The 18,151-nt window shown below is 47.2% G+C and overlaps 1 protein-coding gene across 3 annotated transcripts in view; it reads left to right on the plus strand.

Annotated features, from left to right (window-relative positions):
- SSH2 (slingshot protein phosphatase 2) overlaps nucleotides 1-18,151 on the plus strand; it is a 101,190-nt gene that overhangs the window by 76,321 nt on the left and 6,718 nt on the right. For all 3 annotated transcript variants that reach the window (XM_075719433.1, XM_075719434.1, XM_075719435.1), the window contains 9 exons: nucleotides 309-430; nucleotides 2,903-2,971; nucleotides 3,737-3,802; nucleotides 4,976-5,170; nucleotides 7,021-7,114; nucleotides 7,242-7,370; nucleotides 10,242-10,288; nucleotides 11,757-11,903; nucleotides 14,770-14,970. In XM_075719433.1, coding sequence (XP_075575548.1) covers nucleotides 309-430; nucleotides 2,903-2,971; nucleotides 3,737-3,802; nucleotides 4,976-5,170; nucleotides 7,021-7,114; nucleotides 7,242-7,370; nucleotides 10,242-10,288; nucleotides 11,757-11,903; nucleotides 14,770-14,970 — 1,070 coding nt within the window. The remainder of the gene's footprint in view (nucleotides 1-308; nucleotides 431-2,902; nucleotides 2,972-3,736; nucleotides 3,803-4,975; nucleotides 5,171-7,020; nucleotides 7,115-7,241; nucleotides 7,371-10,241; nucleotides 10,289-11,756; nucleotides 11,904-14,769; nucleotides 14,971-18,151) is intronic.

Consider the following 18,151-nt stretch of genomic DNA (forward strand, 5'->3'; position numbering starts at 1 on the left):
GGACTGTGGCAGCCAGCCTTGTAGGCTGCTGTTTAAACGCAGCCTTGGTGGGACAGAGCAGGCCTGCAGCAAGGTGTGCAGAAGGCACCAGGAGCATGCCAGCTGTTGAGGAAAGCATTGTGTGCGAGAGAGTAAGTTGCTTCTCCCTCTTCTGCTGGTTACCCAGCTGAGAAGTATGGGCCATCTGTACTAGTGCAAACTGCATCACTGCTTCTGCGCCTGTCACTCAGCATGAAAAGGTGGCTTGTAAAAGTAATTGTGTGCATTTTGCTGGCTGCACTGCTGACCTCTCCCCTTCCTTTCCTTAGGCTGTAAGACTGGAAAGTACCTACCAGAACCGCACTAGATACATGGTGGTAGTGTCCACCAACGGCAGACAAGACACCGAAGAGAGCATTGTCCTAGGAATGGATTTCTCTTCCAATGACAGGTACTCACAGTGTCTGAGTGGGGCAAGTCCTTGTGTTCACCCACATGTCCAGTGAAGTGTAGAAACCACTGTCTGGTGTCCATGCTTTCTGGTGATAGACTGCTTCAGATTTTCCAGCCTAACACCTTTCTTGAGATCCAGAATTCCCCTTTTTATTTCTTGAAAGGAGGTGGCAAATGGGAAGGCAACAGCACAGGTCATCATTTCCTCCATTCCTCCAAGCCTCAGGCTTGTATGAGGATGTTAAGTGCCCTTAAGTGTCTCTGAATAGTGAGGTCCCTGAGCCCTCCATCTGCACACCAGAGACAGAGACAACTCGCATGCAAAGAAGGAAAAAGCTGCAATTAGAGAAGCTGGACATAAGGGTTCAGGAGAGCAGCTAACGAGATAGTGACTGTCAGGCAGCCCCTTGCCAAGGTCATGGCACAAAGGGCCTGATGGGAATTTCAGGGTTGCTGATGGCAGATCTTACACAACGTGTGCTCTCCCCAGACATCAGTATGTCATCAGGGTTTAGTGCTTTTGCTTCATTCATTTAAATTGCTGCTGACCTCTCCAAAAGACTGCAGAATGTGGCTGGGAAGCAGCTTTTGCTGCTGGAATGACTGTAAGTCAGGAGGCAGCACCCCCAGTAGCTTCACAGGCAGAAGCTTCGAGTTTAGAAAGGGACACTAGGTACTTTGGAGAGGACATGGAGGCACATGGCTCTTTTAAAGGGTTGTAAGTAAGTTTTGGCCTATGCAGGGAAAGAAAAACCTAGATATTCAAACTGTTTTGGAAGGTTTCATACACATGCTTAGTTCTAGCACAACTGCTACAGGAATGAGTCTTGCTACTGACCCTAGTTGGTAGAAATTACTTTCAGATAGTTAGGAGGGTCACTAGAAAATCTTTTCGAACTGTTTGCCTGAGAAATGGCCTTCCAAACAGCCTGCTGATCGCAATAGCCACCATGCTTAATTTCTAGTGGCTTGATTTGGATGCTTAGCTCAAGTGATGCCTGCTAAAAAGGAGGACCAGCTTGATGCTGCCACTGGCTCCTGGCTCCCTTCCTGTGCATGTGTGTACAGCTGTAGCTCAGAGATGCTCCTGAGGTAGGGTAAGAATAACTTGTCCTTGCACAGGTTGCTGTGAGCTTGGAGCTTGATATTGGCTGCGATATACCAGCACAGCCACCTTTGATAACTGAGAGCTCACTGGTATTCAGTGTCTAATAACATAGCAGGGTCATTTTAGCTTTCTGCTAGAGTTACTTAGGTTCTGGATGGTCAGTCTGATGCACCCTCCCTTAGCCCACTTGGTATTTATAACTCAATGTAGACTTGTTGCTATGGTCTCTGATAAGCGCTTGCTGAACAGTATCACTAAAAATACCCTGGCCACCTTGGGAAGCCTTTTAAAAACACATCTTTCCATGAGCTCATCTCATGTTGTCAACAGAAATAGCTGCGTGCCACGGTGTCTCCTTGTGCTGGGCACCAGTGACTCCGAGGCGTGCGCGTTTACAGGGCTTCATGTTTGCTGACCCTCTGAAGCCTCGAGTCTCACCCTCTTCCCCCACTTCTCATGATCTGCAGAGACTGATAGGGGTGTTAGGGCTTGTGGAAATTTGAGAGCAGTTAATGCAAAGCATAAGAACAGGAGGCAGTTGAATTCGATTCTTCTTCAACATGCTGTGTTGATTATGGAACAGCTTTACAGCTTTATGAGATTCAGCTTTGTCATTTGACAACCTGGTGCAGGTTGTGTTGGGGTTCCCCTGCCTCTGCCTTTTTTCTATCGTTTGAATTCTGCTTTTAGCTTGGCTTTTTGCACAGCCTTACAGAAAGCAGGTGACTGTAAGGCCAAGAGGTCAAAGGAGCCGAGAGGGGAGTGGGATTGCCAAAAGGTGTCTGTCTCGGCTTTCTGTTGTGCTTATCCTTGAGGTGTGGGAGGGAGAAGAAGGGGCAGGAGTCAGCAGCGGGTGATAGGCTGTGATTGCTAACCTACCGTGCTGCCAGTCACCCTGCTATTACACTAGACTGATCCCAGTTCCCAGCAGCTGTGGCTGAGGGACAAACAAGAAAACAAAGCTATGGATTGCAAAATCAGAGCTAGAACCAAACCACTTGAGCCTGCGAAGGACTAATCTGTGAAGAAAGCCTTGAGCTTACTGAAGACTGCGAGCCCTCTCTGACCTTCTGCACAAAGCTTGCTGCTTCTGAATCCTGTTTGCTCTTCTCCTGGGCGTATGTTAACCCTTTAAGCTTGCTTGAAAGAGTACTGCTGTACCCTGTGTCTGGTTTATGATCCTTGCCAGATACCTGTAGAACAGCAGTGCCTCTGTTTGTCCCTGAAGCAACATTGCGATTTTTCTTTTTTTTTTTTTTTTTTTTTTTCTAATGAGTGCAAACACCTGCAACCATTGCTGTGAAATTAGAATAATAGCGTGGTGCTGCAGCAGATGGGCTGACCTTCTGTTTCTTACTACAGTAGCACTTGTACAATGGGCTTGGTGCTGCCACTGTGGAGTGACACCTTGATCCACCTGGACGGGGATGGGTGAGTGTCTTTTGTTCTAGGTCAGTAGCAGAGGGTCTCCATGTGTTAGCTTACAGCACGGTATATGGAGAAGGATTCAAATGATGGCAGAGCCCCAGCAGACCTCCTGCTGTTGACCTGTGTTGGGTTAGTAGGCTCAAAGGCCCTAAATCACAGCGGTTGTGGCAGGGAACACCAGTAATTGACTTATCTGTGAATAAACACGCACGGAGACAGTGGCTCTTGTGTGTGTTTAAGCTGGAGTAAAGGAGCTTTTACTGGTGAGTGGGTGTGTAGTGAAAGCTCCTTAAAGGGATCCTATTATGTGTTCCTTCACGCTTGCAGCAGGCAGCGTTCGGCTGAACGTAAAATAAGAATGATGTTTCTCTGCCAAATAGACACCTGACTTGCAGACTCCTGTTTGTGCCAGTTACAAAGGCTGTCCAGTGCAGTCCGCGGAATGACTTTTCTTTCCTTGGTAGCTGCCCCAGGATCATTTTAGCTGGACTCTGTTGCTCCCAGCTGTGGCACTGAATTTGTGTTGCCAAGGTAAACAGCACAGCCCAGCATTGTCCCACTGTCTTAGTTTCGTTCCCGAACAGCATCCGCTTTAAAAAGTTATCCTAGAGCTTTTAGCATGCTATTTTGATCTGTTTGCTAGCTGAACTCAGCAGTGTATGCATAGGGCTATTCCTTTGCTGTTCTAACGTGCTACAAACTATCAGTTATTAACTGAAAAGTTGCTTTTGGGACACATTTTTACTGTGCCTTTTTTACTCTCTCCAGAGGGTTCAGCGTATCGACAGATAACAGGGTTCATATATTCAAGCCAGTGTCTGTACAGGCGATGTGGTAAGTACTTACTATAATCTGTCCCAGTGATCTTTTTTCCAAGGTGTTTTGGCTGCTTGAGCTTTTAAAAAGCAGGTGCTGCTTTGCATTATTGGTATCTTGAGACCTACTCAAGCAGCCAGGAGTCTCCTTCAGAGACAGGGAAGGAAGGTTGATACCAAAGAAAAAAACCATGCGAGTGCTGGTATACAGCAGTGAGTTTATAATACTGCTGCAGCCACACCTTTGTCTCAGCTGGGGGCAGGAAGAAATAGGCTAATTTTCCTTGCAAAGGGCTGCTGCTTTGAATCTCTCCGAAGCAGAATTGCTTTGAGCATGTGTTTGAAATAATTTTTTTATTATTATTATTATTGTTTGTCATAAATAAGGAAATACACGCTGCATATTTTAAGAGTCTCTGTCTCCAGTGAGACATGTTCATTGTGATAGCGAGAAGGAAAGAGAAGCTGCCTGCATTTTTCTTTCCTTTTAGGGTGGCTCATGTAAGAATGTAGTGGCCATTAAAGTATTTCTGGCTCAAGCTTCTTTGCATTGCAGAAATACATCGCCTGTTAGGGTGTCATGCTACTGTGTCACCCCAGTGATTTTGACCTGGATCCTTCTGATCCCAGTCAAAGATTTAAAACAAGCTAAAAATAGGAGAGGGGGATTTGTTTCCCAGCAGCAGCTGAAGAAACTTCTGACATCCCTCGTGCAGTGAGAGAGGGCAAACACCTAAACACCTCAGTAAAGTCAAATCCTAAGCCCTTGTTGTGCAGCTCTCCGTGTCGCATTCCTGGGTGTCCCTGCCCTGCACGCAGGGGAGCTGATGGCACGGTAGGAGCTGTCAGAGCACCCTGTCTTGGACAAGAGCTCTGTGCATCTTACTTATGGCTTAGGTAGTCACATCAGTTTTTGGAGCCAGAGATACAGGTGCCTCTGCCCTCTGAATTGTGGGCACCTTTGCTGCTATCCAGGCTTGTCTTGGCACACTTCAGTTAAGATATGCAAGCTCTTGCAATGTGTAGTTATCCAGGACAGCCTCCTGCTCAGTGCCAGGGGCCGTTGCACATAGCACTAGGGTTTATACCAACTGATGGGATGTGAGCAGCATCCTGGATTTGGCTGCTGCTCTGTGCTCCATACCAGCCTGAGGAAGACATTATAATTCTGCAAGTATTTTTCCCTTTCTAGGTCTGCTCTACAGAGTTTACATAAGGCTTGTGAGGTGGCACGGAGCAACAATTACTACCCAGGGAGCCTCTTCCTCACGTGGGTCAGTTACTATGAGAGCCATATCAACTCCGACCAGTCGTCAGTCAATGAGTGGAACGCCATGCAAGATGTCCAGTCCCACCGGCCCGACTCGCCCGCCCTCTTCACAGATGTGTAAGTTGGTCTGGCTCTGCTGAGCCAAAGTGTTTGGCTGTCAAGCACTGCAGTCTCCAAATGAGGAAATGGTTTCCACAAGAGATTACTCTTAATTAGGTATTAATGAGGAGAGGTTTCCTGTTCCAGGTAATAAGCAGACCCCTGGTTAGGTAAGCACCAGCACTGGAAGTTTAGCCCTCCTGGGAGTCCCTTGCATCTCCCCCAGCCTCTGTTTTCAGCCTAGTTGTTTACCTTGGGCTTTAGGCTTGCAGATCTTTGCTTCTGCAAGGTAAGTCCCGTGTTACTAGCGAGAGAGAAGTATTGGTGTAATGTAGTACCTGGGCCTTCCTCTTTGCTGGTTTTGTCCTCTGGTTTCCAGGCCTGGTGTCTCCTGGAAGAAACAGGTTTCTCTGGACTTCGCTCTTGTGCTGATGCATATCTGAGCACGTGTTTAGAGTAATGCGGTCTTTTTTTCCCTACTCAGTTAATTTTGCTGTAAAGTGAAGTGTTTATGTATGGGCTTCTGAGACTGTGAGCTCAGAAGCATCCTCGTAGGCATCCATCTGATATACCTAAGAATGGGGACAAAGAGCAATGCAGTTTTTCATCGTTCTGAGGAGCTCTGCAAGTGTGGAACAGGACAGTGTATAGGTCCCAAGCTGTCTCTAGCTAAATGCTTGGATGTCTGGTGATATATGGTCCAAAACAGTGGCTGAGGTAGATAGGTAGACAGTTTGGAAAGGCAAAATGTATAGGCTGTATCAATGTTCAAGGTTTACAGTCCCTGTAATTAGTAATTGCTGATGGTACCGATACCATAGAACCTCAAAGGCAGTCTGTGTCCAGATGTGATGCCAAGCGTGAGGGCTTAGTTGCCTGGTTTGTAGTAGAAGAAATTACTTCCCTAGCCCCAGCTGCTTTCCCAGTATAATAGTGCCATTGGTTGATTTATGCTCACAGATATTTCCTGTTGTTGGAGTTCAGTTAGTGAATAATAATGCTAAGCAGTTGTTCAGCTGTGAACGAGTCTTCACACTTGATTGTTTTTTAATGTACAAGGAGGGTGGCTGAAAAGTTTTGGCAGGCTGTCAGATTAATATTCTCTTGTAGCTTTTCATATATAAATTTTATGTAACCCACCCTTTCCCTGGTGGCAGCAATTGAATGATTTCCTGGGGACACCTAGACAGCATTCTCTTAATTGAGTCCTGAAATAATGCGTGAGGTTAAAAGGACCAGGAACTTCCATGATTTTTACTTGTGAACCACCAGTTGGACACTTGTAAAGCAGAGAAGTGTCTGTGCAGTCGCCATCCTGGCAGCCTTCCAGAAAAACGGAAAGATGGTGTGAGTTGTTACTGCTGGGTCCTTTCTAAAGATGATGGGTGAGACAGCTTTGTGCTGCTGCTCTGTTGCAACTTCCCCTGGTGTTAGTCAGGCTATTTTTGCAGCTGGTGATAAGGCCCCTGGCAGCAGAGGCTGGAGGAATGCACAGAGGCTTAGCTGCCCTCGTCTCTCCATGTAAGGAGCTTTGGAGCTGTTACCTTTCCAAGAAAGGTAGGGGGAAGCTTAGATACTGCTCCAGAGAGTATAATGCAGCCTTCCCAATTTAAATTTTACCAAATACCAGAGGTTCTCTGGATGACTACAATGGATCAGGAAGACTCAGTTGGTCACTTTCATACACAACTGGGAATCTAAACTGGGCTTTACAGTCGCCTGAATTCCCTGAAGCTGAAGACGTGCTTGGGGGAAGTAGTGTGAGTATCTGAGACAGCAGAGTCTCAGTCTATACAATACCTGTTTAAAAAGTGCTATGAGTCCAGTTGGTTTCCCCTCCCACTGACTGTGTTGCTTTCTTCTGATAGCCCAACTGAGCGGGAACGCACGGAACGGCTAATTAAGACCAAATTAAGAGAGATCATGATGCAGAAAGATTTGGAGAACATCACGTCAAAAGAGGTAAGTGGTGAGGGAGCAGCACTGGCAGTGCTGTTGCACAAACTAGAGAGCTCTGTACTCTATGCCGTGAAGAAAGGCCAGAACAAAAACTTCATATGGCTTCCTTGTGTTCCTCCTCCCCACACAGATACGCACCGAGCTGGAGATGCAGATGGTGTGTAACCTGCGGGAGTTCAAAGAGTTCATTGACAATGAAATGATAGTGATCCTTGGGCAGATGGACAGCCCCACACAGATATTTGATCATGTCTTTTTGGTAAGTCCAACAGTGAATTCAAGAGTAAACACACCTAACACTTGTCACTGTGTCTTGGTTGACACAGGGGCCTCTGGAGGAACTTAAAGGAACTCTGAAGGAGAGATTGGCTGATCATGGGGTCACGTACTCATAAGCAAGACACAAGACACTAGTGCTATTGAACAAGAGCAGCCTGGCTTTTTGGCTGTACTAAACTTTGCCATACACCAGTCAAGCTGTAGACCCTGTCACTAGAGGATGGAAGGGAAAAGGTCTTAATTCTAACTACTTTTCAGGGCTGTTGCCATTGATGTAAGACCAGTTTTGTAGCTTTAACTGTCCGGGGTACCCACACAGCAAGTTCTTGGAGTATACATTTGTTTGGGAAGGGCATAACTACAGCAAAGAGGGAGGGGAGCTGTGTAACATTCAGATGGAATGACACTCTTGTAACATGGAAAGCTCTGAGTTCATGTGATCCGGGAGGAACAGAGGAGCTTAACAAAGAATCCTGGAGATAACTCACCTTAAGGAAACATAACTATTTCACCTTTTAATGTTTGCTTGCTTGGTTGCCTTTCATTGCTGCTGGGGCCTGTCTAATTCCTGCACCTCCTTCTGGTGAGTCAGTGCTCCGCTGGATTTCCCAGCCCTGAAGCAATGGACACAGGTTTGGTTGGGCTGTCTGGGCTATGAGGTTGGCTCAACTTTAAACAAAGCCATTCCTCTCGGACCAGCTGGTCTTTCCAAATGGAGAGGGCCTCTCCCAGTCTCCTGAAGCTTAGTGCCGTGGCTCGGAAGGGATGGTGTATGTTAATGTGAGCACTCCCAAGAAACTGTGGTGGGGTAGAGCCAGGAAACTTAAAGTACCTACAATGTAATGGATTTTTTTTTTTTTTGCAGACTATGTGTTCTCTGGAGAGAGGGACTTGTTTCAGGCTTACAGTGCTGGTCAAAAGCAGCACAGGCTGTTCGGTCCACTGCAGGGCTTGGAGTCTTGGCTCTGAGTGCATTTAATGGGAACAAGACCTTTAAAACAAGGCTTGCAGGCAGCACCAAGGAGAACTGTGGCTAATGTGTGGAATAGAAGCATTTGCAAAGCAGCTCTCCGCGGTGAGGAGCAGTGCTGCTGGGGCTGGGCACCAGCTTAATTCAGGAGCGTGTGTACGGCAAGGCTAAGTCATATAGTGAAGTCTCTGGAAGGCATGGAGCTGTTTCCATCCAGGTGGAGGCAAGAGCCCTGGGGGATCCTGCTTAGGGAATGCTAAAATAACTAAGCAGGAAATAAGAGACCTGATGATGTTGGTGATTGTGGATCAAAGGACAGGAGAAAAGGCTTTCACCACTGCAACATTGTTTTCCATACCTGTGGAAACTGGTGGTTCCCAGGTCTGATTTAAATTATTCTTCCATGGCCAGAAAGAGACAACGTGAAGCTAACTAGGTCTGGGGGGGTAGGGTAAATAGGGCAAGGATCAAAATATGTTTGTTGGCAGACACTGAATAGCAAGAGCCCCCATAGTCCTCCTTCAGATTGTGCAGAGCTGTGGGCTTTGCTGGGATTGACCTGATCTATGGCTGAAGGCAATGGGTTCTGTTGAAATCTGGGCTACCATGGCATGTAACGTTTACCCCTTTATTCTGCTTGAAATTCAGAGTCCCGTCTGTGCTGAACCCTTGAATGGTGTCCTCGTTATGATGACCTCTCTTAGGAAGTAGTTCAGTTTGTGAAGAACCAGCTGCTTTTTGTTTGTTGTATTCCTGAAGTGTCAAGACAAGACAACAGACTTGTCCCCAGTAGCTACCAGAATAGTAACATGGCCCTTTCCTGTGCGTGTACATCTAGACACAGGTTGTGAGTGCTCAGGACTTTTCTGCAAGTGCAGAAAGTCTGTGCCTGTTGGTCAGAGCTCTTGGAGCTCCCCCATCTCAGACACGGGGTGCCTATGCACGCTTTCTGGGGCAAGCAGAAACCCATCCTCTGGGTGGACACTGCTTCTTCTGCAAGACTGGGAGGTTCTCGCTCTCGGGCTGACTGGGTTTGCACACAGGCGGTGGGTATGCTCCAAGGGCTGGCTTGCCCTGGCTATGCCTGTCCTGTCCCTGGGGCGATGTGGAAGCCTGTGCCATGGGAGCAGCCATGAGCAGTGCTGTTCTGCTGGCGATAGTAGTGCTGCCTGCATCCCTCTTGCTTACTCCTTCATCTGAACCATCTTTCTATTTAGGAGCTATTTCAGGGCAGGGAAGCAGATAGCTTGTGCACCTTAACTTTTGAAGGAAGCCTTTGTCTAAGTGGTTTTGTCCTCGGTCAGGGTTTATGTGTTTGAGCAGGAAGCAAGCAGCTTGGAGGCCCTGTGTGTGCTGCAGAGAAGAGGGTTAGCTAGCCAGGGTTAAATGTGTGTGTTTCTCTGCTCACACGGGCTTTGAACGTGGGGAAGAGAGGTGTAACCCAAGTGAGCCTACGGTGTTGTTGCCTTTGATGTGTGAGATGGGTGTTTCATGTATAAAGAGCACCTGGATGGTTTTTAAATGCAGGCAGTCTCTCTTCTGTGGGGTAGAGCTGGCAGCAGCCTCCAGGGGAAGGGTGGAGTGGTCTTGTCTTTGCTGAGGTTGTTTTGTCAGCGGTTTGCAGGAAGTGCCAGGATATGGTGCTGGGCTCCTGCTTTGCAGAGCTGCCTGTCGCTTCAGAATACAGCTGGTTAATGGGGCGAGATAAGGTGCTGAACATCATCCCTGTTACCACTCTTCTGTGTACCCCTTGACTCAAAAGACGCCTAGCTCTCCAACACTTGGCTGGCCAGCTTCCTCCTCCGGTTCACGGGTGACCATTGGTTGTCTGTCTGTCCCTTCCTTCTGGCTGATGTGTCCCTTTGCATGTTTTCCCTGCAGGGCTCGGAATGGAACGCCTCCAATTTGGAAGACTTGCAGAACAGAGGGTAAGTAGCTTCAGGCCATCAGCTTAAAAGCAAGAGCCTGGCCTCAACACTTGTCTATGCAACAAACTCTATTCCATACCTGCTGTGTAATCTGAGTCTTACTAGAGGGTTTGCAGATCTGAACAAGCTCTTGCTTCCTCCAAACTCCGCGTCCCACAAACAGCCACCCTAAAGTAAAAGAATCTTGTTCCCTGACCTTGACTGACATCCCCTTGGCAAACAAAGGAAGCCAGCAATCTCATACCTGTAAGTAGCAAAAAGCTACAATTACTTAACTGGATGCTGCGTAGCTGGCTCTGTGCCCGCTGCTCCAGCCCGTTGTTCTGGACTGAGGTCTCACGATTACAGAGGCGCTTCGGAGTCTGGACCTCCGGACTGCGGCAGGAAGGAAAAGAGTATTTTTTTTGCTTTGAGTGGGGCCCAGTAGGAACTAAAGTCCTGTAGCTCTCTGGCTTAGCACTGATGGGTTCCTCTGTGTCCTGCCCTTTCTACCTTTTGGGCTGAAGCTTAGAGTGTCCTTTCTTTAGGCCAGGTGGATCTAAGCACCAAGATTTTGCAATTAAATAATCACTTACATGTTTGGCTTATTTGTGCCAATCCGATGGAAAAAACCTAATCACTCTGCTGAATTGGATTGATAGCATACTTCCGTACCTTGGAGAATCAGCCTGGCAAAATTGGCTCTCCTCATTGAGCGCAGGGTCTGCTGCAGTTCCCTTGGGTCAGACAGGTCCTACTTGACTGCCAGTGATCTCATACCCGCTAGGGAAAAGGGATGTCACTCCCTTGCAGTGCCCTTGTTCTGTCTGATATTGCAGCATGAGTGCAGTTCATAAGCATCTTACAAGTAACCCTCAGGGCTAAAAATACTAGATGTAGTGTACATAAATACCATATGCTTTCTCTAGCAGTTTCCTTTCCAGAAAATTTAGGGATAAGAAATAAATCCTCCCCAGTTGCTCATTGTCTGTTACATCTCTCTGTAGTTATTTTATGCATTTATTTAACTATGGTGTTGCTCACAAGCTTATGCCTTCAGTCTTCCTGTGTTGTTGGTGCAGCAGGAGGAGATTCACGAAGGGGCTTTGAGAAAGTGTCCAAACACTAACTGAACAGTCTGTGCAGGAGCTCCTGTGACACAAGGGTCGCTAAAGAATAGAGAGATGGTGGGCAAGCAGTGTAACCTGACATACTGCAGAGGAAGTTTCTATCCAGCATGGCTGGAAGTCCTTTTGTCAGAGGCTAGGCTCTAAATTGCTCAGCAAAACCTTTTGTCTGTCTTAGCTGCTGCTTCGTTGCATTAAGTCCTGATTTGCAAGGAGGTAAGTTCAAGACTGCAACTTCAAATGCTTTGAGTTTTGCCACTCGCAAAGCAAGGCAAGGCTGTTGTGTAGCAGCTGTGATCTCTCTCTGAACTTGCTGTGTTCTGCACACTCTGCATTTTTATCTGCTGTCTGTTTCCATGCAGGGTGCGGTATATTTTGAATGTGACTCGAGAAATAGATAACTTCTTCCCTGGGCTCTTTGAATACCATAATATTCGGGTATATGATGAAGAAGCAACAGATCTTCTGGCTTATTGGAATGACACCTACAAATTCATCTCCAAGGCAAAGTAAGTCTTTTCAGAACAGAACACACACATTTAGAAGATGTATACTAAGTATTTTATATTTTCCTACTGATTTTCTTAACTACTTTTCCTCCTTGCCTACCTAGGATCAAAGCATTTTCATTCTGTAGTTTCTGCCTAAATGTTAGAGTTGCCTTCCACAGATTTTCATTCTTGCGGGTGCTTGTACAAGGAGCAGGTAGGACTAGTGAGGGGTTTCTGCCCAGTTGCAGTCCAGGCAAACAGTGGAGATCATCATTCCTGCGCTAGAGAGCTAACAGTTTGCCTGCTGCTTAGGAAATGCAGTGGATCTGCAGAGGTGCTGGTGGGAGGAAAGGGCAGTAAGGAAGCGAGCAGGGTTTAACAGAAGTAAGAAGCAAAACCTTGTAAGCCAAACACAAAGATAAGCTGCTCCCTGCATTGTGAGTGTCCTGGTTTCGGCTGGGATAGAGTTAATTTTCTTCCTAGTAGCAGGCATAGTGCTGTGTTTTGGATTTAGTAGGAGAAGAATGTTGATAACACGCTGATGTTTTTAGTTGTTGCTGAGTACTGCTTATGCTAGTCAAGGACTTTTCAGCTTCCCATGCTCTGCCAGGGGCACAAGAAACTGGGAGGGGGCACAGCCAGAACAGTTGATCCAAACTGCCCAAAGCGCTATTCCATACCATATGGCGTCATGCTCAGTATATACACTGGGGGGGTTGGCCGGGGAGCAGCGATCGCTGCTCGGGAACTGTCTGGGTATCGGTTGGTGGGTGGTGAGCAATTTGCATTGTGCATCACTTGCTTTGTATATCATTATTATTATTATCATTATTATACTGTTACTATTAGCATTACTATTTTACTTTATTTCAATTATTAAACTGTTCTTATCTCAACCCAGGAGTGTTTCTCACTCTTACTCCTCCAATTCTCTCCCCCATCCCATCGGGGTAGGGGGAGTGAGCGAGCGGCTGCGTGGTGCTGAGTTGCTGGCTGGGGCTAAACCACGACAGTGAGATTGTGCAATGAAGCTCACAGTCTGGAAGTGATTTCTTGCAGTGTAATGCTCCAGAGCAAACTCTTCCCTTCAACAGGAGTAAATGCCTGTGTAGGTCTCTGAGCTGTCAGTTAGAGCGAGTAACCTGATAGCGGATGCTGGAAGTAGGGCCTTTTTACTGCAAAGACCTGCATCCCATTATATGAGCTGTCTCCAGTTAATTCAGCAGCTTTCTTAAGGGAAAACTGGTCAGAAAGCAGATTGGCATATGTTGCCTTTAAAGTATTATTTCCATTATAGAAGTCTGTCATCTCTTAACCATAGCTGGTGCTTGCAATTTCTAATAGCCTTTAAAAGCTGACTCGTTTGAGTCTATTAGTTTATTTAAGATGGTTTCTTTAAAAGACATCGTATTCCCTTAAGTATTGATTTTTTTAATTGTTGTCATCCTCAGAAGTATTTTACTGCCCAGAATACTTTCCATTGAGGCAATTACTGTACCCCCTTCTTTGCCCTACCTGCTTGTTGTGTCTGGGGGGGCAGTTTAACCACCAAAAGCATTGCGATGTCCTGACTGATTTGATTTGCAAAGTTGAGAAAGTCTTAGAGCAGTCTAAAGGCTGCTATAGCCCAGAATACCCCAAGCAGTGCAGGCATCTCTCAGAGTGCCTGGGGACGCAGGTACAGGCTCAGACGGCTGCAAGCAGCTGAGGTCTGAGCTTGTCGAGGCACGTGACTGTGTGTGCTCTGTGGCCTCCTGGTTTGTCCTGTGGGAACTTCACATGGCTGGCAATCCAGAAAACCTAGCACTTAAAGGAGAAAATGAAAGGTGCCAAATCCAGATTCTCTCAGCCTGCACCGTGCCAACGCTGCCCAGTGCATGGAGTTCACAGAGAAGGGCCGTAGCCTTCCCCTCGTATTTCACGGCAGGCAAATATTTTTCAGTTCCTTGGAGCAGAGTGCTGGCTGCCCTTTCAGGCTCTATACCAGCCTCACCAAGCAGAGTAGCTGCTCGTTGCGCTCAAAGGCATTGTTTACTTTGAAAAACGAATTAAAGCTGAAGGATCTTCCATCTGATTGCAGCAGGGCACTGCACTGCAGCCATCGTTTGCGGTCTCTGCCTCCAGCCATGGGGAGGTCATCTTTTCCACTCGCTTGCATTTGGACAGGTACCAGGGTGAAGGACTGTTATAAACAGAGCAGGGAGGGTGAGCTTTCTACCTACAGATAGTCCTAAGAAATGGTGGTATCAAGAAAAATCTGCCAGCCTGGTCCGTGGAGGTTTTGGCTGGATTTGCACTTCCTGGGCTCTCAAGAGATGTGGATGGGAGATAGGTGGGGTTTCAAACACCTGACTAAAGTAATGTTGGTCTTGTTCAGTCAATGCCAAACCCAATAATATGCCATCAGAAGTTTGCAGTAGAAGAACGTCTCTGTGCTAGGGGCTTCCCTGAACTGCTCAGTATCTTCCAGGGATGTGCATCTAAACTGTGACACCGCATTTGTGTGATAGGTGCCCTTTTTATTTGGAATACTGCTTGATACCAGTGGGCCATTTGGGCTGAGTTCAAGGATGCCATATTAGTCTTTAGCAGTCTTCATAAATCTCTGCAAACAACCAATGTTTGTCCACTTTGCGATAAAAGCTTCAGAAGAGCTGTTGTAACAAAATCTGTTAAGAATATTAAGACCTTCTTCTTCACTTTCTTTGTGTGTCTTGCTCCAGTTTGGAAATTGGATTATCAGATCACATCCCAGACTTCAACTGTGGCCGCAGTGTTGAAAATGTGTTTGATAATGCTCTGGTAAAGAAGTTGCTATTTTCTTAAGCTTCTCAAAGGCCATGTTTTCTACTTAATGATCCCCTTTGTCTTTCTTCCGCTTCAGGAAAAATGGTTCTAAGTGCCTGGTGCACTGCAAGATGGGAGTGAGCCGCTCAGCATCCACGGTGATTGCCTACGCCATGAAGGAGTACGGCTGGAACCTGGACAGGGCTTACGACTACGTGAAGGAACGGCGCACTGTCACCAAGCCCAACCCCAGCTTTATGCGGCAGCTGGAGGAGTACCAAGGGATCCTGCTGGCCAGGTGAGTGGAAGGAATAACCTGGATTACCCATGTTAAGGCATAACACTTAAATGATTGACTCTGTTATTTTAATTAGAACTTCCATCACTGCGTTATGTAGGCTCGTGATTGTCTTGGAAAAGATAGTGCTCTGTTTTCATGGGTTATCTCAGCTGAGCCTGGGAAAATGGGTGTAATAAAGAGCTTTTAGGAGGCTGTTTGGCTTCTAGGGTGGCTGTTTTTTGGAGAGTAGCATCCCGTGAACTGCTATCCAAATGTAGCATTCAGAGCTGTGCAGACTCCAGCGGAGATAAATGACGTCCCTATTGCTTTTAACATCATTTGGCAGAGGGAACTGGCTTTGTCTCCATCTCAGCCTTACAGTTCCCTGTTGAACATGCCCCTCCTCAGCAGCTGGTCTGGTTTTATTTAGATCCCTTCGGTAAGTGTCGGTGTTAGGGGAGGGGACAGGATGTTCTGTGCATTGCAACAGCGGTGTTTATTCCTGCATGGAGTCCTGAGGCTGGTCTGGAGCTGGGCCTGGGTATAGGCAAGTGTGTTGTAATCCCCAGCCTATCACCTGATTAGCAAAAAGACATAAATATTGCATGTTTCTGAGAAACGCACTTGTAAGCTGTGTTGAGCAATGTCTGCACGTGATCAGCTGGAAGGAGGTAGTGATACTTTGTGTTTCACCAGATTACGGTATTTTGTTTAGGATCCTGGTGTGCTTTGCCAGGGAGCCTGTCTGAAGTAAGCAGAATTACCCAAGCTGAGCCTCCTGCCGCGGGAGGTGGCTCTTAGAATGTTTTGTCTTATGCTGTTCTCTACAGCAACTCAGGTATTCCTGTGCTCTCTTTAGGGCACACTTCTCACCTCTGTCCTCTGCTTGGTTTTATCCCTTTGGGTCTGTCCTATTCACTTGTGAAGACCTCCCTTCCCTTTTTCTGTGCTAATGACTTATCATTCCTCCTTTGCTCTCAACCTGCTCCCAGCAGCCTGGCTATATCTGCTGCTGGGCCAGGTCTGGATTCTGGATTTTTACACCAAATCCCTGATGTAAGCTCCTTTTGTCACTGAAGTGTGCTTCCTCTTTCCCTCTCTGCACAGATGAGCAACCTGAGGGCTCTCCCATCTTATTCCCTGATCCTGTGCACCCACAGGATCTTTGTCCTCTGCCTCTTCCCATGCCTGCTTTGCTCTCCCCCTGCTCCCCAAATGTTGACTGCCACAATGACCCTATCTCGCTGAAAAAGCAGCCAGGTAGTATCATGTCTCAGGATTGATGACAGTGGAATAGATATTTTAAGAAATTGTGCTCTTCTGGGCTGCAATCCTTTGAGACAGACACCACACCTGCCTTTGGTGCCTCGTGTGACACCAAATGTCCTGCTGGCACCAGTCAAGGTCAGTGCTTAACTCTGAGCCAGAGATGACCTGACCGGTGTGGTGTGCTATGAAGCATTGGGCAGACTGGGAAATTAGATCTCACTGGGGTAGACTGGATGGAGGAAAAGAAGCTTTTCAGACAGGAAAAGCATGCCACTGTCCTTTGCAACAGGTTGGTGAACACCTGTGAGGAGCCCTGGGCTGGTAGCAGCTGGTATATTGCATCTTCAGGCCCTCAGCCCTGCAGTTGGTTTAGGTAATCTGTCAGTCTGGTAGTTGGTGGCACATCTGCAAAGCCACCCTTTGCAAACATTTTGGTTGAGGATATTTCTTTTTCCTGTCTTCCAGTAATTTATTTTTCAGGAGGTAAATCTTTCTTGCTGCCATCATTTATATGGTGTGTGGCTCCTCTCCCACTTAAGCACACCACTGCTCCTGACCTACTCTGCAAGTCCCCATACAACAGCACAAACAGGATTACTTCTGAGGCTTTAAAAAATGCAAGAGCAGTGCATTACATCTGTGTGTGTAGGACTAAAAAGCCTGCAGTAAGTGAAGCTTCACTGAAGCAAGGAATGGCCTGCCTCTCTGTGCTGCAGAAATTGTCCTTTATGCGGTTCCTTTCTCAGCTCCAAACTGCTTTTTCTGCTCTTTCTTATCTGTGTTACTTAGTTTTGTCCTCTGGCCCCTGTCTGCCTTGTTTATTGCTGCGGTATTCCAGGACAGGTAAAAAAAAACAAAAACAAAAACCCAACAGATTCATGCTCATGTGACTGCTCCGATTTCAGAGGGAAGGTGAGGGCAGCCATGTGCTCGCACTATCTAGTTACGGTTTTGTGTTGGGGTTATAGCAACTGGGATATGTTTTCCAGCTGTAAAATGAAAACCCCCTGCCTGCTTTTAGTCACAACAACAAGCATGTTTTGCTCTTTAGGACTGTCATACTTCCTGGGGTTAGTTAAACTGTCCCCTCCCTCCGGTGATAGGCACAGAAAGGCTGAGCCAGCTCTGTTTCTTTTATTAGTTATGGATAAGTTACAGAAAAACAGTGTTTGGGATCCCCTACGCCTTGTGCAACTTGTGAATCAGCAACAGGAGTTTTATACTGGAGCCCGGAGAACTGACTGCAGCGTGGTGGGAGGTGCGGGGGGCTCCTGGTCCGAGGCTGGTGTGGACACAAGCTGGCCAGCCCTGGTGCTGCCCCCAGACCTTGTGCCGTGCCTGGCGCTGCTGCCAGTGTCAAACTTTGCTCCAAAACCCATTAGAGACGGAGCACGTGCACCCCAGAGCAATGCCTGTGGCCTCTAGTCTTGACCCTCCTCTCCTCTGAAAGGGCCTGATTCTGCCCTGTGCCATACACGAAGGTTGCAGCTGATTATGGGGTTAGAAAGCTAAATCTGTGATGGATTATTTTCCTTAGCTGTTGGGCACCCAAAACTAAACTGGTACATTGTAATTAGTTCAATAGCATGTGTTAATTAACTTACTGCAGCCAATGGATGTGTTTGGGAGTGCCTGCTCACGCTAGCAGGGGACTGGAGAGGTTTTGCAAGGTCTCCTGCAGATCCAAGGACCTTTCTGTGGTATCTGCTCTCCTCCTAGGGGCAAACGGTGGAAGCACAGCCCTGTGGCCGTGGTCACTCAGCAAATCCCTTGTAGACATGGCTAGCTGGTGTGGTTTCACTGTGAGAAGTTGCTTCCTTTGCTCTCTGTAAGCCCAGGGGCATGGGCCAGGTTTTTTAGCAGGTGGAGATAAGGAGGGTGGTGCAATGCTGCTGGCAGTTGCTTGGCCTTGTGACTGCTCAGACCTTCC

The sequence above is a fragment of the Pelecanus crispus genome, chromosome 12, assembly GCF_030463565.1.
Source record: "Pelecanus crispus isolate bPelCri1 chromosome 12, bPelCri1.pri, whole genome shotgun sequence".
In the NCBI taxonomy this organism is placed as follows: domain Eukaryota; kingdom Metazoa; phylum Chordata; class Aves; order Pelecaniformes; family Pelecanidae; genus Pelecanus; species Pelecanus crispus.